The sequence below is a fragment of the Ischnura elegans genome, chromosome 7 (genome assembly GCF_921293095.1).
Source record: "Ischnura elegans chromosome 7, ioIscEleg1.1, whole genome shotgun sequence".
Classification (NCBI taxonomy): Eukaryota; Metazoa; Arthropoda; class Insecta; order Odonata; family Coenagrionidae; genus Ischnura; species Ischnura elegans.
The window spans coordinates 24769468-24793482 of NC_060252.1; the positions used below are offsets into that span (position 1 = coordinate 24769468).

The 24015-nt window shown below is 39.4% G+C and overlaps 1 protein-coding gene across 1 annotated transcript; it reads left to right on the forward strand.

The window, feature by feature from the left end:
* Nucleotides 1-24015, forward strand: LOC124162361 (monocarboxylate transporter 14-like). The gene is made up of 7 exons (XM_046538870.1): nt 1-1043; nt 10831-10957; nt 11445-11588; nt 14978-15297; nt 19770-20424; nt 23423-23614; nt 23757-24015. The coding sequence occupies exons 1-7, from the start codon at nt 855-857 to the stop codon at nt 23906-23908; spliced, it is 1779 nt and encodes a 592-aa protein (XP_046394826.1). The 5' UTR covers nt 1-854; the 3' UTR covers nt 23909-24015.

Genomic DNA, 24015 nt, shown 5'->3' on the forward strand with positions numbered 1-24015 from the left:
GCGGGAATGCCTGTGTCATGCCAAGAGCGCGCGAGCATCGTCAGGCCTTCGGCGGCGGAGTCGCGATACGGGGAGGAAGGGGTGAAAGTGCCGGCAGGAGGCGGCGCTGTTGCCGGGCTCTGATCGCCCTGCCGACGTATTTCATTCCCGTCGGCGGCATCGGCCGCGGAGCACGATCCTTCTGTATTCCAGAGGCAAGCTGATCGCGGGGTGACGCAATTTCTTTTCATTCAGCGTGCGAATCTTGAGCTCGCGGAGAATTCGTGATAGGATCGGCGCCAGGCGTGTAGTATACCGTTCACCGTGGCATTTTTGTCGTTCGGCTACGAAAAATTTGATTTTTCCTCTACCGTATCACTACAAGGAAACTAAACCAAATTACCTTTACAATATCTTGTCCCTACTGCTGAAAGCGGATAGATTGATGTGCGGTAAAGGTTATGATGTAATCTGTGCTTCAACGCTCAAAATCAAATTCATACAACAGAATAAAAGAAAAAGTTGACGTGTGGCGTATTTAATACCAAAGTATTTTTCAGAGACTGCTCAATTTTTGGGTCGAGTGAAGTTTGGTAAGGATTAATTTAAATTGTCTGATCTACACTCTTGGGATCTCAAAGCCTTACATTAACAGTCCTTTACGTTCATAAATCCCGGGAGATTTCAACCTCGTCTGGAGGGAGCGCGTCCGGATTAGTACTGTTCCACGAAGATTGAGGGTGAATTTCAACGAAGGTGTTAATCCAGTGGATTTGTTCACTTGATATCGCACGCAGTGGGGTGTATTTTAAAAATAATCTTTCGGCGTGGTGCAAGTGTTTATGTTTGAGTGCAGTGATTGAAGATTGGCGAAAATGATTTCATCACGGAAGACACCGGTCGTCGTTCCTCCCGGCTCTGCGGGAGGGAAGCCCGCTGGTTCCCAGGACACCGAGAAAAGGAGGAGGAAGAAGAAACCGAAGGGAAATTTAGCGGAGATGGAATTCGTGGCTCCAGACGGAGGCTGGGGATGGGTGGTTGCCGCGGCCAGCGGTCTTTCCTCTGTGAGCTATCCTCTGTACTCTTTCCCGTCATTTTTTCAAATCCCACTAAGGTAGAGCCAGGAGTTGGAATTGCTTGTTTGGCTGTCGGCGAAAAACCAGTTGCGGCGCGACTTTCCCCTCTAGGAAACATAAAGGAGGAGGTTTAGGTTACATCACAGACTAGAGATTAGATCATTGAAAGTCGGATTAGCAAGGTTGTTAGAGTACTAGGTTCCCATGCGCTGGGGCTGGATTATGATCCGAGTGGAAGATAATTATCATTTAAAAAACCTTAATGATATGAGGGTGGCCTGTTTTACAAGGATGCCTTCGCTTTTTGGTGTTCATTTAATTAAAAAACTGTCGCTTACATTCAACGAATGGTATTGGGCATCTTGTCATAACTATAGCTCATCTTCTTTAAGGACTGGAGCGATAGTTAAATCTTAATTACATGTTCTACTAGGGCAGAAAAAAAAATAATTTTATGAGTGGCATACGTAATGCTAAGTTTTAAACCCTCTAAATGAGCACTGTCATAGAATGATGAAGGCTATTCAAGAACTATCATCATCCCTTCTAACGGATAAAATATTTAAACGAAGTGGGTGGTATACCTAGTACATTTTTACCTGGTAAACACTGTGCAGGCAGTAGTTTCGACACCCACCTCCACCATTTCCTTAAGAACAATCAACAATTTTGGACTATTGAATAGTTCCCCAACAACAAGCTAAGCTGTGGGAAAACACGAAAAGAATTCATTACAATCCACACTATGCGCCGGAAATATACTTAAATCCTAGTACATTTTTATATTCTGTCAATATGGCTAATTTTTCTTTGCAACAGATCGGCAGTTAGCGGCTCTTTTTTCTTTCTATTATTCAAAAGGATCATTCGAATTATAATTTATCAATGACTGATTCTTACATGAAATGTGTGATATTTAAGTGGGAATAGTTGATTCCCTCCACCACTCAATTCCGGCTTAACTTTCAAGAATGTTCGATGCTTTTCAAATGTTCTATCGGTTGTCTTGATTTCATTTGTCATCTTTCTCTTAATTCTAACTCATCTTCTTGTGGGCATATTGAAAGAGCATTGAACTTAGTAGTACTTAAGTGTATTTCCAGCACATGTTGTAGATTGTAATGAATTCCTCTCATGTTTTCCCATAGGTGAGCTCGTTGACGGGCAACGATTCAATAGCCAAAAATTGCTGATGATTCTAAAGGAAATGTTGGCGATGACCTTCTTTTCTATAATCTAGGATGATGCCCTAAGTTAGCTGGCAGTTTTGTCATGAAAAACGAGTAAAAGGGAGTCTCATGATGACTTCTGCAAAATGTTGCTGAGAAGTATCCGGGAATTTTAAGCTTGTGAAATAAGCTTTTATCAGACTTGGATGGGTACTACAACCACTCTGGCTATAATTGCCTTTTCATCGTCCAAAGAAAAACTCTGTAGATTGCCTTCCACTGTATTTATACGGCATAGATGGTTTCTGATTAAAGGGCAATAGTTCGTTTTTGAGAGCGATATTGATAGTGTATCGGCAAATGTCGCTGATTGTGACGACAAAGTTGAGTCATGACCGTATTTTTTAAGAGATAAGGCGTTCGGATAATTTAAGAGATAATACAGTGCATTTTTAACTTCAATGCTTTCTCATTGTGGTAAAGATCTGATTTATCTAGAATTGTATGTATTATTAAAACCAGTAACTCTTAATCTACTCCTTCATACATAATACAGTTAGGTTGTGATTGTGGCGGTAGTGGTACTTGTAAATACGTTGTTATGGTCAGTTTTACAGTTTGTATAAGGCATTGGTATGGGGTGGTACTGGGAGGACCGACGCTGTGGGCATTTGCACCATAAGGGAAGAGTAGGGTAGGAGAGGTGGAGAGAAACCCGGAGTCGGCGTTAGCCTGCTCTTAGCGAAAGACGCCAAAAGCACCATAACGTAACGTGCGAAAAATCCACAGAGGAAAAATCATTCGATTTCCGGCCGAGTGCTTTAGCCAGTTAAGCTACCGAGGCGTCATTCTCCGCTGTGGAAATTCGGCCGGAAATCGAGGGATCCGGGTTCGAATCCCGGTCAAGGCGAATGATTTTTCCTCTGTGGATTTTTCGCACTATTTGTGCATTGCGGGTGACTCCGTAAAAAGTTATCACCGTGGCTAGTCCCGGTATACTTAAATAACGTAACGTCACATCCAACGGACGAAGAGAATGTGACTTCATGATGATTCCAGGATTCAATTTGATTCTGTTCATGCTACAACGCGTTCTGAATAGATCTACTGGAGTTGTGATATCGCCTACGATTTTGATTTCGGTTGGAGTGCAATGCTTCAACTCCACGAAACACTCAAGCAGGGATTGGGCATTTTGTGAAAAATATAGGCCACCGTCGGGATTTGAACCCGAAACCAAATGGTGGGAAGACAACACCCTAGCCACCACATCCACCAGATCTTAAGTAAGCTCAAGTGATACGATCCTTGTAAACCTATTGACTATCGACCATATGTATCAGAAATCCAGAAGTTTAAAGTCATAAAATCTGAATGGAAGGCAAAATATTGTAATAGTAATAATGAAGAAATCCTTTTGAAGAAACATATTTTCGGCCAAATCTAACAGTGACAAGTTTCGATTTCATTTGTCAATTGAAAACTGAAACTAAAAGTCCTTACTAATGCAATTGTGCTAAATGAATTCTCTTGCCGTCAAAAGGTGAAAAGAGTCCAGGGTTAAGATGCATTTCGTGGGGCCATGGAGCAGGTACTCCCAGGAAATTCCCATGGCCCCACGAAACGCATCTTAGCCGAGTCCAGTTTTCCTGGATTTGGACCGTTTCCTGCTGGATTTTTGATAAGCAAAACACCGGAACACTACTTCTTCCTTTTTCATTGACGTAACCGTTGTAGCAGATGACTTTTGGTTGATGACACTCAGTGGAAAATTAACCAGACGGATGCAACTTGCCAGCATAAGTGTAATATATTTGTGTTATCTTTAAGTTGACGGTGCTTAACCAGTGGTGTCATGGCGATATTAGCAGATCCGGACCGCACTTTTCTTTAGCTTTTTTACGAGTGAATTATTATTCTGTTCTTTTTATCACAAGTTATAAATAAAATTTTATTGCAAAAGTTTTTGCTTTGGTTAAGAATGTATATATTAGAAATTTCGAGGCGGCAAAATTGATAAAAATGTTAATTGACTAATATGTATTTTCTTAACCCGTGCTGGAGCGAAATTCCGGCACCTTGACACCAACGGGGTCAACCAATTAAGAGAATTACTCATAAGAAGGGAATGAGACTTCAAAATGATTCTAAGATTCAAATTGATTCTATTCCTGCGTCAACGCGCTACTGGAGTTGTGACACCTCCTACGTTTGTGATTTCAAGGGCAACGGAAGTATCTGCGATCCTCCGATGAGTTTTATTTATTTCTTACAGCCAAGAAAAAGAGGGCGCTATTGCTTAAATTATGGGGGATTTAACGTTTTAAAATATAAGATCAAAAAACCCGCGTCTTGCGTTGTCGTAGCCTAACCAGACGGAACTCGAACCCGCTACCTTCGGTTTGGCAGGTGAGAGCTTAACCCCACCATAACCGAGACCAAAAAACTCTTGGTCAAAAAAAAATTAAAACTTTCATTTGCTGATTTTAACTGAATCTTATCAAACTGACCAACAAAGACGATCATCTGAGTGATCCAAGCGATTTTAAACCCTTTTCAGTTTCGTGGTCGTGGAAAAACAAGGATAAAGTATAAAAACAGGATGATAAATTGGTTCTCATCATTAAGATTGGTTTGACGGTAAGATTGGATTAAGGTTCTCATCAATTCTAAGATTGGTTTGACTCTCTCAATTCCTCCGTCAGCTAACCTTTTAACAGCATTATAATTATTCTGTCTTACATCCTTCATCACCTGCTCCGTGTATATACGTTCTCAGTCATAGATTTTAAGAAGAATGATGTGAATAAGGTGTAATTGATATAAGTGTTTCTATTGGCTAGATCAAACTGCTGTGTCGATAATAATTTATTAATTTTCTTTAAAATGGTTCCCTTAACCAGTGACGTGCAATTCTTGTTACACTACCAGTGACGTGCGGTCTGGGAGACCGCAATAAATCAAAAATTCATAAAATATTGCTACGCCATTTTTATTGTTTTGTTTAATTTTTCTTTGAATGCTTAACTATTTTAAAACTTATGTTAAAATTTTTACACTTCCAATACGAACCAATTTGTCATAAAAATTGTGATTTGAAGCAGGATCAAAAAACTGACGCCAAAAACACTTGAGTTATAATTATTATATTTATGTATCAAAATTTCGCCAGATTAAAAAAAGGCCTTAAATGTTAAAGTTGCAAGGCTAAGTAGTAAGTAGCCAAGAAATGTATCCCACTTATTCCTTTTCTTGATGCATTCTTAGTAAGTGACCTGCGGTCTCACAGACCTCTAATGGAGTTCAATTTCAAATTTACAGAAATTAATAAAAGGAACGTTAAATTTTAAGAGTGGGATGTCCTTGTTAAGCAAAAATATGAAGCTAACGAGAATTATAGATATTTTGAAATCTTAATTTTGAAAATATTCATAATTTTAGAAACGCAGCGGTCTCTCAGACCGCACGTCACCGGTTAAGAGTTAATTAGCCTGGCCAGGTTGATCACGCTTGTGGTGGAAATTTGTGACATAGAGATTATATTCATCAAGTTAGTTTGTGATTACGTATCTAGTTGAGTCATTGGAAGAGCAATAATAATGAAGCAAGCGTGAAAAAGAGGAAGTTTTTCAACATTATTAAACGGGGGTAATTATCGGAAAACAGATTGGATTGAGACAGGTTTTAATGGCTCAGAAGCTAGGAATTACCGTGGACAAGGACTAGCGCCTTCACGTAGCAGATGTTAAGGTACAATGGACAATCTGAGAGGGGCACGCGTCCCGCCTTGAACATTTTTCCGGCCCTTGTGATTCATCAAACTTTTACCTAATATGTTAACTTTGCTTTTCATACAGTCGTCTTGTTTTTGACACCTTTTTAGCATAAATTCTTAGCCAACTCTTTGGTCTTTAATAAGTTCTATCCTCAGGGCCACGTGAAGAATATTTGATGACACAAATATACTTTCATGAAAAATTCAACGCAAATAAACAAAAATACCATGCACGAACAGTTTACATGACTTTAGAATTAACGGAACGCTACTTAATGCATTTGTTCTGTAATGACCGCCTGGTTGTAATCATTTTTAAAATAAAAAAAATTGGCTGAGAATAGTAACTTTATTGAAGGACCTATACATGCTATTTGAAATAGCACATTATTTTTTAATGGCAATATGGTTAAATTTTTTACTCTCTAATAATATCACTCCGAAAATGTGGTATAAGTCGAATATGTAACTTTCATATGCGGCCCGCGGAGTTATGATGCATTTCCACAGTGACTTGCCAGATTATTTTGGTTAGCCACCTCTGTTATAGTATGTAGCCTTCCCTGGAGGATCTTCGGCTGACTATAATGCTTACTTGTTAACTGCCTCATTAATGACAAGCGGATAAGCTGAGGCTCAGCATAGCAATCCTAAAATTCTTTAATGCCGTAGTTATATCTCCGGAATATGACCTAGGGGCGTGGCCGGATTATTCACCGGGACAATTCGCCTACAATTAGTGGCTTCAGTAAAAACAGGCATTTCACCAAGCCACACTTACGCCATACATTTCATTTCAGTCCTCACAATCCCTTACTTATGCTTCTCTAGTTGTCTTAATTGTGGGTATCATCTGGCTTCTATAACAATTTTTTCATTGTTAGTCGTATGTAATAATATGGCCTTGCTGACCATAAACTCTGCACAAAGGCTCAGCAGTTAAAATAAATATAAATATATGAAGTAAAAGTAATGCAGGGAGAATCATGATAAAACTGAGGATGCGTATGACTTAGGGGACATTATATTATTGAGATTTAATAAGTTATATGTATCAACATTAGATCCGAATTAGAACCCATAATTGAATTGAGTGAAAGAAAAAAAAACTTGACAAGTCACTCGTCTTGTTACAGATTTTTGATTCAAATGGGAATCTGAAATTTAAACATAACTGTAAAAGAAATGATCTATGCGAGGATAGAATTGTTAACGAAATGCAGCTGTGAGAGCATTTTTATTCGATTAAAATTTGGAAGCAATTTGAGCCCAGTTGTTGATGAAAAATTACTACAGAAGAGACAAGCTCGAGTGAGAGAGGAAAATTTGTGAATTATGGAGACGATCAGGAAGTCGCTGGACGTCACGAAAAAAAAGACAGCAGGGATGAATGGACGATATACTTGTAGCCTTGAAATAAATATAAAGGAAAGACAACGCGGAAGTTATCGCGTTTGAGAGCTGTGACCTCGGGCATATTGCCGGTGCAGTGAAATGTGATTTCGCAAGATTCTTCTTATCGTGTTCTGAATGTCGATCACTTAATGAGATCGCAAAAATTCCGACGCATGGTCCAAACGAGCTTAGCTCTGCATAAGAGGTTCGTGCGATGTTGCGGACGAACTTAGCTTATAAATGCCATATGATATTTAAATAAAAGTTTAAATATCCGAAATCGTGATAATAATTGGCATTGGTTGAGGCGAAAAACAAAGTATGAGGCATAATAAACTTTAATGCATAGATGATATTGAATAAATCTGACCGGAGAAAACACACCCACTTCTAAATACTTGTCCGACGCACGATACGGTAGAACAGATTTATTATGTAGAGGACTCATCAGTTCCGCCTGACCTATCTTTTTTTTCGTTTTGTGTTACTGGAACAATACTTACGATACCATCTTAAATATTTAAGGGGGACGGAGTATACCGTACCTGTATCTAAAATTTGATATTTTTACCACAGTGTTTTCTCGATTGTATTCTTTTGTTTCAGAGACATAGGTAAATGTTAACAAGGGTTTAATCTAATAGGCATTAGATGGAAGATGAGACTTTCTAGTCCCATTCACGCCGAATAAAGACAAAGTGTTATCATTATTGTAATAATTGAAGATTTCGTGGAAAATTGGTTAAAATTAAACTTTTTATTTATGAATTTTGCGCCTTTCTCTATCACTATCTCTGGCGTTTCGTGCTGGAGGCTTCTACAGAGTGTGGAGAGGAAGTTCTCAAAGAAGCCTCTAACACGACGTGAGAAACGTCAGTTAAAATAACGAAAAATACGCGGAATTCATTGAAAAAAGATGCTTATTTTTGACGTGTTTATTCTGTCACTCAGTCTCACCCTATGATTCCTGCAGAATGCTCGATTGGATAGGTGAGGGTAGAGCTCATCCTAGACAGTCGGAGATGCGTGAAAATCACACATTTCCAGGAAGGAGCCAGTAGCCACCTTGTACTTCGAAGAATTGATCCCAGGGCCCTCCGATAAGTTGCCAAACGTACCAACCATTGAGCCACTACGCTCGCCCGTTTACTCTAAATTCTCGGGCAATTTTAACTTAATGGAGGAAGTTTTGAACGAATAATAAGTCGTGAAAAAGATAAAACACCCTTAGTAGAGAGGGAGTGATTCTCCCTCTTAAATTAATGCATTGCGAACTTTCTTTCTTCTTACTACTGTATGCACTCTGTGCGTTGAATTCCTCACAGAAATTTCAAGGCCACAAACTCCATCTTCTGTTCACCTCAGCCATCGTAAAAGGGGTGGACGAGTAATTGTAACATCGCGACACGAGTAAATGTTGGTAAGTCCTCACGAAGGCAATACAAAGTTGTGAAACTTCGGAATTAATAGAAATATTTTAAATTATACTATTCTAAGATTCGTAGGGATCGGGTTGGTGTGGTGGCTAGAGTGTTGGCTTCCCACCCCGTAGGCTTGGGTTCAAATCCCGGCGGTGGCAGAGAATTTTCAGACTGCCCTATCCCTGCTTGAATGTTGTGTAGGGGACATTTCAAGTGCAATCTGTCCGTTGGATGGGACGTTAAGCCGTGGTCCCCTTGGCGCCTTTCGTTAAGAGCAGGCTAATGCCGACGCCGGGTTTCTCTCCACCCTTCCCTCCTTATCCTTCCCTCATGGCCTCAGCTGAGGGTCGCCTCCTCCAAATACCAGTACCACCTTTCTATGATTCGCACTCTTAAATTAAGTCAGTTCGGAGCTTCTTCTCAATAATGTACGCACTAAATTCGTTGAATTTTTGTGAAATAAGTCTAGGCCACCATGTCCGACTGTGAGAGAGGAGGACAAGTAATTGTAATATCGCGATGAAAATAAGTGTATGTGGGTCTTGATGAAGGTAATATTTAGTCATGAAACTTTGGAATTAATACCTAGTATTATTTTTAGGAATTCCGTCGTTGAAGTTAGATTTAATTGAGAATTTTGCGAATAGCCTGTCTCCCTTTCATTCTGTCCATTAATTTCAAACCTTTTCATTCCTTTTTTAAATAATTTCTCTTCCTCCGCCTTCCCCTATCCCTTAAGAATCTGCCCTCTAAAACGGTTCTTAGCATCCTTTTCCCGCTTAGTATTCTTTCCATCCAGACCCTCTAAAATCTCTTCCGAATCTCCTCTAAAAGTTTTCTCTCCTCGCCCACCATGTCCAGCATTTCGTCGCTCTTCCTCCTCTACGTCCTCATCACCTTCTCCATTCGTCTCCACACTCACGTCTCGAACGTCTCCAGTCTTTTCCAGACATCCTACCTCATCGCCCACGTTTACGCATCATAAAGCGCTACACTCCAGATGAGACTCTTCGCTAGCCTTATTTTTTTATAATCTTACATAACCATACAATCGTCACCTCTTTTCTATTCATGAACCCCTCCTTTGATGACGCAATTAAATTCCTGATGCCAATACCGCTGTGTTCGTTTTCCTTCTCCAAAAAGTTTAACAGCAATGCAGTCTTCATTACTGTGAAAAAATGGAGCACAGTAATCATCGATGTATACATGAAAAACATCTAAAATCTCAATAGAAAAGATTCCCGGTGAAAATAAAAGGTCAATAAACCTATTCATTACATTGTTTTCACCCTTATACCAAGTAGATTATTCCTGTGGGTTATTTTCATATTGTTCATTTATATAACTCCGATTACGTTCATTTTTAAGACTCATTCAGACTCTGGGGAAACAAGAAAGAGGGTTCAATATTCTAATGAAATACATGCCCACATCAAATCATTGCGCTACGATACTGGCCGTTGAATCGCTGCAGATAAAACACTTTAGTCAGCTACTCCTTATCGACACCGAAGCAGATCAGAATTGCTAAAAAAACATTAGTGCTAGAATATAAATGATATTTCCTGCAAAAAAAGCTGATGCAATTTTCGTTATACCCCAAGAAGCCGGATAAAATGAAGCTCTGACCGGCCACTGGTCTATTTTTTGAGTACTTACTTAGCAAATTAATTCTGTAAGTAGTATAAAATAAAATTACTTACATTATAATGGCTCCACGGTCGACTAATTAAATCTAAAAAAACTGTTAACTTAAGAATATTAGTATTGAATCATCCTGATTCCATGTACCTTTGTTTTGCTTTTAACATCGGTGGATGTCGTCAATGAATCGTAAAACTACCATCTCAAATGCAAAATCAATCATTTTCCCCTCTTATTGAATCTGGTAGTAACATTATTATACAGTAAAAATGCTCTTTAGTGCTGGGTGATGTAACGTTCGATGACCATAGTCACAATCTGAGGAAAATGCATAGACTTTGAATGTGCGGTTGTTTCTTTATTTACAGTTCTCAATTCTTCCCCTCGGCCAGAACTTCGGCTTGATATACAAGGAGAAGTATGAGGAATGGGGAATTACTCAAGCAGAATACTCCTTCATGCGTAATATCGAATTCTCCGTATCTAGTTCCCTGGGTAAGTTCATTGAATGGCATTCTTGTAAATTTATAATATTAGGCAGTGGCGTAACTATGGGGGATATTAGTCCCCTAGAACCCCCTCATAACTCACTTATTGCCTATCTGCTATGGTAATTCGCCCTCGTTTTAGTGGAAATAAATAAAAAAGCTAAAACATTTCTGTAACAAACTTTTAATTTAGCCATCCTTTTCCGAGTTATATTCATTTTCTAAACAAAATTTCATCTATTATTACCCGGTCTGGTGTGTTATTCAATCTATTCCATTCTCCCCCTTCCCCCATAAAAGCGAGTCCTAGTTACGCCATTGATATTGGAGACTATTATTAATTGTACTCCTACACCAAAACCTTCACTTAATACCCGCGGTAATTATCGAAAAAAAATTATTTTGATTACCAATATGTATGTAATGAACCTGGATAATTTTTCCCGTTGAGTATTACTTGTATTCCATCCCTAAACTCTATTTTATCTTCACAGGACTACTAGCAGGTGCTTTACTGAGGAAATACGGCTATAGAAAAATGTCTCTTTTGGGAGGCATCCTTTGCACTCTGTCATATTTGATCACTTCCCAGGTATCCAGCATCACCAATTTCACCCTTTTCTTCAGTATTCTCGGAGGTCAGTTTTATATTTTATAGCCCTTAAAAAATGCAATGAATAAATAGAATTTTCAAGAATTTTTAGTGAAGCGTTAAAAAGAATTCTAAGCAAAAAAATAAAAATCTTGAGAAAATGTTTTCACGAGCAGCTTACAGCATTTACTAAAAACTTAAATATCCAGTGAGTGAAACTTCTAATTAGTAGTTAAATCTTTGATTTCAATTAATATAAACATTATTATTGAAAAATGTTCTGTAATTCCTTCTGTGGCACGACATTAGTGCCCAAATTATTCTTGCTGTGATGAATAAATGGTGAGTTAACCCATTATAACCCAATGTTACATCCTGAGTAACATCAAAAATGTATGCATTCCCTGCTCTATTTAGGAAATGTATTTACCATGCATTATTTTGTGAAGTAAATTGTAATGACGAAATATTTAGCTGCAACAATAATTATGATTGACTGCAAAATTTTCAAGTTTTCATAATGAAAAGTTTTGAAATTTGATTTCTCCCAGAAGCAGCTTTGGGTCAGAAAGGGTTAAGGTGAAGACGATTACATTTTGAGACTGTATAGTATTTTGAAACAAACAACTCTTCTGCATTTCTACTTTGCTGAAAGTTCTCTCTTTAAATGAAAATTTGTTAAAAAGTATTACATACATTTAATCGTTTACTTTCCCATCATTTTAACCTAGAGTTTCGTTAAAATGTTGTTTCAATGGGAATTATAGAAAGTCTTATTTAATTTAGCACCTAAAGCCAAGCTGTATGTATTCCATTAAAAGTTATTCCCCAAACATATTTTTGCTATTGATGAAATACTCATCAACACTTGGCCTCGTGATTAGTAAAAAATGCCCATTGAAATCGCATTAAATTGGTTGCTGCGCAAATGATGGCTTTCGGTACTTAATAAACTCAGCTCCCTGTCAATAAGTGTTGATATTACCATTTTCCTTGCTACTGGCTAATTACTGTATATATATATGGCCTTTTTTCAGCTTATGACCATTCCAAGGCGTGTTACGCCTCTTTTAGTATTTTAGAACTAATTTCCGCGCTTCTAAATTGAATAATATCTTAGTTACGCCGAGTAAAGTTGTTGTGAACGGTTATTTACGGACTTCATTTTTCCTTGCCGGCTACCACGCTTAAAGGCATGAGAGAAACAAATATCAGTCATTATAAAACGAAAAATGTGACGCGTTCTTGAATGAAAAATGTAATCATGTAATAGATTATTTGAAAAAAGCTGGAGAAACTGCATTATTAGCGACATTATTGAACGCACTATATGAAAAGATATTAGTATGCCATTTACCGGAAACATATGTCTGCAAAATCAGTTAATTAAAGAATGTCAGAGATTGTAAAATAAGCGAGGTGCGCTGTTAGGGCATTTGGACGATTATGAAAAAGCCTACTCAAAATAAAAAGGTATTCAAAATACCATTTTTATGCTTTGTGAATGATTTGCTATAATAAAGTAAAAAAATAGTCACCGTTATTTCCCATAACGTCAATGATATACAGAATATGCCCAGTGAATTAATTCATTCCAAAACCCCAGTCTCCCGGAATGAGTGTGTTGATTCGTCAAACGCTAGAAAGTGAAATATTATTTCACAATCGTAACCAACCAAACGTATTGTGACTTAAAGTTAACGAAACCTATCAAAAGCAGTCACCTATTCCAGATATGTGTAACTATCGAGAATGGCGAGGAAGTCACAACGAAATTAAAAGCACCTAGTTTGTCATGAAAAGCTTTAGAGAAAGGAAAACGTTTTTGGACATAGATATAATTTTGTTCTCAACTTGGAATTCGGAGTCAGTTTAGACAGCTTAGAGGGAATACACCGTGGAAAATTTCTATTTTTTTCCCCAGATTTTCCAGTGAGTTTATCGAGAAGCTGTTAAAGGGAGAGGCGTCCTTGACATAAGTATAAAGGAGAGGAAACTATTGCATGAGATAATGAGCGGATACCAAAGAAGCAATACTCCGTTATGAAATCGAGAATGTTATGTAAATGGAGAAGTGTGAGGAAAAGAATATACTGAAACAACTTCGATAAGAACTCCTCTCAGACAAAAATGAACATCACATCAGCGGCCAAGCGCTCTTCACTATATGCTATACTTGATTTACACGATCAAATATAACTTTGAAGAATACGATCAATCGTCCCGCAAATATTTTCATTGAAACATACAATTTAAAAATATTGGATCGGCATAAAATACACATTTGTCAGATTTTTTTAAAGTATAGAAACTAATACAAAATAACCAAATCAGCAAAATTTTTATTCGACAGGGACTCAATAAACATAGCAAAGAATCCCTCTTAGTGTGTGAGTGCGTGAAAGGTTAATTTGGCTATTTGGGCATTTTGTAATTTGTCATAATCAAGACCGCGGAACTTACGATCCCACTTCCAATAAGTACTTATGATTACTTGCTGTCATTTTTTTTTAAGTTTACATCCTTCTACAAGCTTCAGATACAATTTTAAAAAGAACCAGCTAAGGTCGCACGCACAGTCACAGTTGTGCTATTGAAATTTAAAATAAAATTAGTTACAGGTCAGTATCAGATAATAATCTATACATTGTATGCATCGTGATCTTCGGCAGGCAAAGCATTCGAAGTCATGAGTTTTACAAAGTAGGTGTCCGGCAACAGGGCTAGCTCGCGGCCAATCGGAGCGCTTGGTTCAAAGTTTCTGTGTTTTAAAATGGGTGCGTTTTCGACCAAAATATTATTAGTAACTTTTGTTCATACTGTTATCGGCTATCCAATCTACGGAAAATCGCAGACATTTCCTTCCTCATAGGAATTTTTTTTCTTATCTGTAGAAAACTAGAAACATAAAATCGTGGTTTCGCTAGTGGTGGGACCCGCCCGCTTCCGCGACGGTGCGGGATTCCTCATCCCTGCCCTTCCAATCCTATCTCTCCTTGGAGGCGTCGTCGGGCTCCTATCGCGGCGGCGCCTCCTTCTTTTCTCCTTCCATATCCTCCCCCTTCCTTGGTGGGGGTGAAAAGCGAGAGCTTGCAGACCCTGCCCCGGGAGTGTAACCTCGCGATCCCGCCTTGGAGTCTAGTTACCACTGTCATCGGCTATCCAGGGTTAAGATTTCGTGACATAATTGATTGTTTGAGTCGTAACTTGGTGAAAGCGATTCATAATTAACATTAAAAATAAGAACTTTGTGCTTTCACATTAACATTATTAATATGAAAGCACAGAGTTCTTCTTTTTAATGTTAATTTCGTGACATAATTTTTCTGCACCCTATATTACCGGCCTTTACCCTACCCTCAAAAATACAAGTGTACCCTACTCTGCTAATAGTAGCATGTCCTCTCTATATCTTCTCGCACTTGTCGGGAGCAGGCATCGGCTCGGGGATAGCGTGGCCGGCCAACGCCCTGGCCCTCAACACGTACTTCAAGCGTCGTCGCGGCATCGCCACGGGCCTCTCTTGGACGGCCACCGGCCTCTCGCCCGTCATCATGCCGCAGCTCATCACGCTGCTCATGGGGTACACGGACGTGCATGGCACCGTGCTCATCCTGGCCGGCATCACGCTCCACTGCATCCCCATGGCACTGCTCCTGCAGCCGGCGCACTGGCACGGGCGCTGGGTGCCAAAGGGAGACGCCGCCGCCCCTGACAAGCCCACTATCCACGAAGAGCAGAAGGCGTTCCTCGAGGTGAGCAGTTGTTTAGAGGTCGGAATGGGGAAACTGAAATAGAGTATTCGCTTACTTTTAGGAAAATGCGTTGAAAAAATCCATGCCAGACAAAAAATGCTAAATTTCTAATATTGCGTCCATAGGAGCAGGGGCGCAGCTAGGAATTAAGGCTAGGGGGGGGGGGTTTAGGGTGACTAATACTTACGGGTGTGGGGGTATTGCGTACCCAACAGGGTAAGCAGGAGTTGTGGGGGCCCTACTCCAGAAATGTTTTTAGAATAATGGTTCAAAATGGCGAATTTAACAGCTTTCTAGGGGATATTTGATAAATCCTCACACTATTCTATAAGTAATACTGATCCAAATAAGTAAAATGGATTAAACTTAATAATTTCTCTGAGCTTTGGGGGGGAGTGTTTATCACCGAAAACCCCCACCCTCGCTGCGCCACTGCATAGGAGATATCGTTAATTTAAAAATGACTGATTAGAATCTGCGGAATTGTAATGGCGCTGAAACACGACTTCCATGTTAGTCGACATGTGACGTCAGATTGCTAACGTGACACGGAGTTTTCTCTTTGGCATTTGATGCTCCCAATGCCCCCTCCCCTAGTCTAAGGACCTGTCACCATCCATACCGCAACATTTTTAAGCATAGTTTCAAAATATATATCTTCAGAACATTACCTCATGATGGCGACCTTGCTACCGAGGGTTGTATACACGAATATTACAAAAGGGGATCATCTAGGAAGCCCCTAAATGTGTTGTCACTGACCGCGCATTTAAATGGGTTTACGAAAGCCGCCACCGGCGTCGCTGATGGACAAATTGATCCGAGTTTTACGGAGAAATAAGGTATAATTAGGGGTGTAAACAGATATTTATACACATGATGATGACTTTACAATGCAATTCCTCGCATTACAAACAACATGCTGCAAAATACTGGAAAAAAATGGATCGCGTTGCACTTATCACCGCGCCTCGGACATTTTTGAAAACCGATTAAAATGCGACCGAAGTAGCAACAGAAAGAAGCCTACTCTGGGATGAAATTGGGCCTCCTCTATGCAGTCTCCATGGCTGTACAACAGAATGTTTTTGTAAGCATCATGCTTCATTCCCAGAATACATCTCGATTCGCTGCCCTCATGTTGCGAAATGGCGTTCGTCATCAACTGTCGTATTTTTTAACACTCAGAACTCGACGTTTGAATCAAGGATGGAAGAGAAGAAAACAATACGCATGGTGACATGCAGGAAGTTTGGATACGCGGCCAGCCACGTTGCCAATTCGAAAGATTTCACAGAGTATTATTTGTCTATTCAAATGGGTCTCCGAGGAAAAGGGCACAACATTTTTTTCACTTTTTGAAAATGTTTGTTTTCTCAACTCTCATCCATGATCACGAAAGTTTTTTTGAATACATAATAGCTTTGGAGGGATTGTGTTTGAGAGACAGCGGAGACTCCAAGGCTACACGATAGCTTTAGATTGCCTGAGTTTTTCTGGTTAAACCTTTTGAAAATAGGACGGGCTGTGTTATTTTTCATCATACGGTTCCCTTGCATGGTGTGAGGATAAGGTTAATTAATACTTGAAACTAACCTCCTCTATGCCAATTGTCCAGAACCTCCGCATCATTCTTTATCAATCTTCAGCTCCTATCAAGTCTCACCATGAAGGACAATGGATGTAGCAATTGGATTGAGAAACAATGCGTGTGGTAGGAAATACTGATTAAGCTTAACACGAAGCCGATATGCTCTATCACAAACTTTCCCAGAATATTAACCGCTTTACGAGGATAAGGCCCCTCAGCGCAATAAATGAAGCAAGGTCCATGGCTCGCTGTTCTCGCTGAAGATAGACTAACGTCACTTGTACAGCCGGTGAGGCAAGCACGCAGCCAAGGGGGTGGGACGCTTTGGGGTCTTCAAGCAACCTCCCCCGTAAATTTTTCCCTTGTGGCGGTTAACTGTGATACGTCGGATGAGTAGGCCACCAAGTCTGGGGACATCAATCCTCAGACTATCCATTTTTGAATATACTTAAATTTAATGATTGCCGTCGATAGCGAACGGGGAATTTGACTCTCGTCAAACGAAATATTCCAATAGCTGACTTATTGGAAAGTATGATTTTCCGGTGTGTACAAATTGACGACAAAATATCATTAAAAGCAACCAGCATACCTCCCAAGATGCTAATTTCTGGCAATGCGTTTAAATATACTGCCCTCCAATAGTCTCAAAACGCTGTGGAGTGGTTTGCAGAAAAATCACACTAAATAAAATATCGCAGTTTTTATGTTGATTATTTCGCGTAAAATATTTAGATTTTGAGTAATGATGAATCAAATATTTAGTCGTTGAAACAGTCAAAGAAGAACAATGTTTGAGTTGAAGACTTCGTTGGGTGGAATGAAAATGCACAACCCTGGTAACTTTTCACTGGAAAATAATTTATTGGTACGACGCGTTTCGACGCTGAGGCGTCATACTCAAGTACTCAGGTACTTGAGAATAACACCTCAGCGTACTCAGGTACTTGAGAATGACGCCTCAGCGTCGAAACGCGTCGTACCAATAAATTATTTTCCAGTGAAAAGTTACCAGGGTTGTGTATTTTCATTTCAACATGGATTCTCACCAAGTAAAAGCCGAATCGATTGAATTCACTTCGTTGGATGATAAATTTAGTATGAAAAAAAGTCATTTATGTTTTATCCATATCTAGTTAAATTTCATTTAAATATTAATAATAATATTTGGCTCTGTGAGAAACAAAAAGGATTCCTCGATTCTAGCGACAGCGGAAACGAGTAACCAGGACGAGCTCGCGAGGTATTACTCATGAAGGTCTGTGAGTCTGAGACTTTTCACCCTCACACCTCGGATAGGTAAGTACAGAGGAAGGAAAGATGATAGGATGCGCCGCCGCGATGAGAGCCCGACGACGCCTCAGGGGAAGGTTAGAGATGGAAGGAAAAGCATAGGGAAATCCCAACGCTGCGGCGTCGCCCAAATGACGGCGCGCCGCCAATGGGGCGACGTGGGCCACAATAGGGTGGTTTCCTATTATTTTTTTATTGCCTAAATCGAAAGATTATTACTCCTGGAGTACGCATTTCATGCTTTTAGATTTTTAAATGACAATAGCTATTTTTTCGCGATTAAATGAAAAGTAAAAAATTTCAATCGCGCGAAAACGCGACGGCTAAGTATGAAAGAAGGGAGGAGCCCGTGTGACGTCATTCTGGTTCCCGCTGTCGCCGTGTAAGGTGACCTTGGGGCGAGTACATGTGTGCCGCTGCGATGCAGGCTGCTAGCAGGTAGCAGAGTACCCTGCTAGCAGGTAGCGCTTGACTTAAATAAGGATCATTAATACCTTATCAAACGAAGGAAACATTCCGACCATAGGCAGTTTTAATAGGTGATTATTAAGAGATGTTTCCCTGAGCTCTGTGCCTCATGCATGCATCCGTAATCTCAGACGATGTAAAACTCCTGACTACTCGTATAGAAACTACATCCCTTTGACGTCACGTGGAGTGGTATCGCATGGACGCCAATCTGGCCTTTTTCAAATGCGGTTAAAATTTACCATTGCCATTCGTCTAAACTGGGATTTCTAAAACCAAATACCTAATTTGTAAATTATGAATACACTAATGGTGGGTAACAAATCGCAATCCTTTCGTTTCCTTTGATGAAGGAAACTACCCCATTAGAGAAACCGTGATTTGCTGTTCCTACAGAAATGGAAGAAAATTCTATAAGTAAAAATATTCCACGGATTTTTCTGTAGATTTCTGCAGCTGTCACAACCGGACAATCATATTCAATGAATCATTCATTATGACTGCATGCCGTCAGTGTAACAACATTGACTTACCGCTACGTAAATCATCATCACTCATTTCCTTCAAAAAGGCACAACACATAAAACTTCTACGAGATCAACAGCGAGACATGTAGCATCATGAGAACACTAGGAAAGATTCAAAACTTATCCCCTGTTGCTTCATTTTGTTTTTCTTCCATGATGCTGCGTAGTGAATGGCTGCATCCTCTGGGGTTTTCAATCGTGTTCGTTGTTTTTAAGACAAGTTTCAGGTACAGAAGACAATAACAAGACGGATATAACCTCCACACTGCATAGAAGAGGCTATTTTAACCCGCCAGCCAATCAGAAGGAGGGACGATAGTGGACCACCCGGATCATCATCACTTCGACTTGATGACGTCTGCTTGAATGCAGGCGAAACTGTTGTCATTAAAAACAACGAACACGGTTGAAACCCCCAGAGATGCTGCCATTCACTGTGTCTCTTTTGTTCTTTTAATTTCAAGAGTAACTTGACAGTGAAAATCTGCATTTATTAAATGTATGAGGAGGGATTAGATTGAAGAGAGGACTTTCTAGTCCCAATCTCACCCAATAAAGACGAATTAATAATATCATTATATCCACTCTTTCAGGTGCCGGGCGGTGTAGACAGCCCTAAGCTTCGCGAACGAAGGGCTTCGCTGAAGAGAGGTCAGGTTGGAGGCATAGACGAGGAAGGCGACTTCATAGTTGATACCCAGTCGACCCTCGGGCTGGACGTGGCGGCACCCATCAGTCGACAATCCAGCGTTTGGTCGCTGGTGAGCGCCAGGAGCCGCCCCTGCATCCACGACCGCCTCTGCGAGGACTGTCACAGAGCTTGCGAGGGCCCGTTGCCAGAGGTGACCGTCACCGACGACGAGAAGAAGCCGTCGGCGGACGAGAAGTTGGTTTCGGCCGCGGAGGATGTCGCCACGGAGGCCGAGAGGAGGACACCCATCTGGAAGAGGGCACTCATCGCCGTCGTGGATTTCTTCGACTTGACCCTCATGAAAGACCCCAAGTTCGTGTCCATTTTCATCGGCATGACGCTGGGTTTCGTGGCCGAGGTCAACTTCGCCCTGCTGGTCCCATTCATTTACGCCGAGTACGGCTTCTCCAAGGATGTCGTGGCTCTGTGCATGTCGACGCTGGCTGGGATGGATCTCGTGACGCGGTTCACGGTTCCCTTCATCACGGATCGTTACCGCATGGATGCCAGACTCATGTACTCGATTGGTTTGCTGATTTTAGCCACTGGAAGGATCGGTGAGCTTTTCGTTTGTTTAAACCTTTAAAATTTTCACATTTTTAAAATGAGAAGTCTTGAAATTTAATTTCTCCCAGACGCAGCTCTGGATTAGGAAGACTGAAGGAGATGAATCACTCCCGGCACGTGGCTCCAGGGCTATCTTGGGTGGTATGCTAGTTGTCTGAACAGTCGAAACTCAGTCGTACGACGCTCCAGATCTTTACCAAAATACGACGTACAAATGAGAAGTCTTGATTTAGAAAGCTTGTGCACCATACTTAAAGACATACTGAAATGACGATCTTATTCAATTTTTTGTCACCTGAGGTTTATAAGTAAATCTACGGAATTAAAACAAATAATAAAAAATTTATTATACTTTCTATTACACAATCCACTTTACAGTCTTGAGCAATACTGATAAGTATTGTTTTCTTAAAAAATACGAATAAAGTAAAAGAATCATAGTTTGTGCGATTCTCTGGTATAAATGCAGAAAATAAACCTTAACTTTCGCTTTTTAAGAAGTAAAATAAGTATTCTCTTCAAAAACGGTGCTGAAGAAAAGGACTGGGTTTAATGAAAATTAAAGGTGCGTCTAGGCTGCTAATATTAATCCTTGATTGAAGACTTACCTTGAAACGAGTCTTGAGGCAGTTCACCGTTGGCCTACTCCATCGGACACGCGGAATTTATACCACCAGTAGCGGCTAAGTACAACAAAGATTGATTTTTGAGCAGATACATAAGTGCGGTTAGGATTTTTATTTCGTGCTACAAAAGTTTGTACAATTGAGATGAACTTCTCAGAGAAATGCATGTACTTACCCCGGGCAATTCCACTTTCGTATTAGAACTGAGAGAGTAATCTAACTAAAGGTTGTTCAACTGAGATTCCAATGCGCAGGCTACTATTGACCAAATATTGATCTGTGGCTTGACAACTTCAGGATAGTAATATTAGCTCTAAACGAGTAATATGTCACACAAAATGAGCGATCAAACAGGAGTGATGCCTCCTATTAAGCTATGTTTTTGTTCTTGCAGATACTAGTGCCAATCAATCATTGATTATCGATGCGTCATACAAGTATTAAGATGAACTACTGAAAGAAAAACCTGAATAATTAAGTTAATGAACTAAATATCCATGACATTTCCAAGATCCGGAGAGTTCATTGAATAATATTTGTGAAAATTCTGATTTATTTATTAGTTTTTAAATTAATTATTTTTTTATTATCAACCTAGAAATTCACCTTAATTTAAACCTTGTTGAACCTTGATTTAAATGCTTTAAGGTACCTCTTGTCTAATTAATCTTTTTCCTATGACTTTTTGCTGATCATTCAAAGCTACAACACTGATACATCTCCATCACTTTCATACAATTTTTTTCACTGTATTTTACCCGAATTATTTCCTATTTAAAACGAAAGTCTTCGAAATTTTATCATTAAGTAGCTAAAGATGCCACTAAGTAAATGAAACATACATTGAGTATCTGAGAAAGAAAGTGATGGTAATTTAGTTAAATTTTTCTTGCGTCCTCGTAATGTTTTGATTTTAAAATAGTTGCGTCCGCAAACGTTTTGTTCTGTTTTCAATTTGCTTCAATCGCGCTATCGTTTAGCAATGTTTTTTTCACCCAAGGTCATTGCAGTCTTTTATCGAAAATGCTCTTGATAGCAAGTTTTTTGTTATAGTATTTGGCATTGATGGCTAACCTTTCTTGGAAACCTTTCTGGGAAAACCAGGGCACTGATGGTGAAACGGTACCCACAGTAACTTCAGGGGAGTCTCAATTCCTGAATTATCTTATGCATCATACAGACGAGATATTCAGTCCGAAAGTGTTCTTTTCCTGACTTACTTCAATTGCGAATCACTCATATACAGGGACGTGAGGAAAAAGTGCACCTTATTATATTGCGAAATAAAATTTATTCATTCCAGGAGTGTAACACATTCCTGTCGTAATAAAAAAACAAAATGTGTAATCAATGCTTAAATATCTGAGATTCTTGAAATTCATATAAATTCTTAGAAAATAAACGAAAATTAGCCATGGCTTGCTGTTACTGCAGCAATCTGGTCATCGTGTGCACTTATTTTCGCAGCCTTCTCAGTAGCTAACTAAGCATTTTTGGCAATCAGGTCAACCAAATTTTGCGCCATGCACCATGTTTTTGCTTCTTCTCACTCTTTTTTTTTAACACAAACAAAAAACGCTCATTTCTCTACTAAAACGCAGCAATACTTCGTATGTTAAACTAATGTTTTACCTTTATACTGATTGTGTGTCTCTGAAGCTTTTCCCTGGCTAGAATATGATTTCCCTGATTACCCTGATCGGTACAAACTCAGACTCCCTAACCTCAAAACGTTTATTTTTCTGGTTTCTAGGATGGATATCTATTACTTATGCTACTTATTTTTTAAATAAAGTGACCCAAATCTCGATAAATAGTCATCATCATCATCCAGCATAAATTATTAACTATAATTCATAAATAAAAAATAACTATAAATTCATAGCTAATAATTTACGTCTAATAATAATTATTATTCATCGAAACCCAGGTCAATTTATTTTTTTAAAAGTGGTACAAGTAATAGATACTCATACAAGAAGCCTCAAATGGAATACCACATGGTTAAACTTGAGTAGGTTGAATTTTGTTTTTTTTTCCCTTCTCATCGATGTTTCATGTCTTGCAAGAGGACATTTTATAGCTTCAAATTAATAACCGCTGGTAAAATTGGTACGGAGGCTTCTGTATCGATGAAATGGATAAATGTTTTCCAGGTTAAGGCCGCGTTGAGTCCGAGAACGTTAGGACCCGAAGACGGGAGCTAAAATGCGGTCGAAACTGTCGTCCGCCAAATCGTATCAACGCGGCCGTTACCCGGAATAGATTTAGCCAATAAACCTGAGGTATTTTAAGAATTCATAGGATTACTGCACACTGGAAAATAGGCGCTGTTTAATAATAAATTTTTCTGAATCCCCAGGAATGGCTCACTTAAGCGGTTTTAAGACGATAATGGCAATAACTTTGTGGCTTGGATTTGGGAAAGGATTAAGAACGGTCTTCATGGCGCTGGTGATACCCTCGTATGTTCCTCTTCATCGACTACCAACGGCATCGGGCTTGCAGATGATGGCCAACGGAATAATTTTCATATGCATAGGACCTCTTTTCGGTTAGTATAATGCTTTAATGATACAGTTGTGTTTGAAGATTCGGTATTTTTATATTACTTTTAATATTGTAAAGTAAGTAGGGAATACTTGAAATTAATCCCTTTAAGGACGATCTTAACAATTTGTTCGTTTTTTCTTTAGGCTATCTCCGAGACAGCAGTGATGACTACACTTCAGCTCTTCATTGTTTAAACGCCTTAAATTTTACAATGATCACACTGTGGTCCGCAGAATACTTATTTGAGCGATTTTGTAGGAGGAGAAAAAAAGAAAAGCCAGAAGACATTACATGAACTGGAAAATGGTGAATGAGTGAAGGGAATAATTTTGAAGCGTTATTTATTTATTTTGTTTGTTGAGATATAATGAACCAATCTATTAAAGAGAAGTCATTATTTAA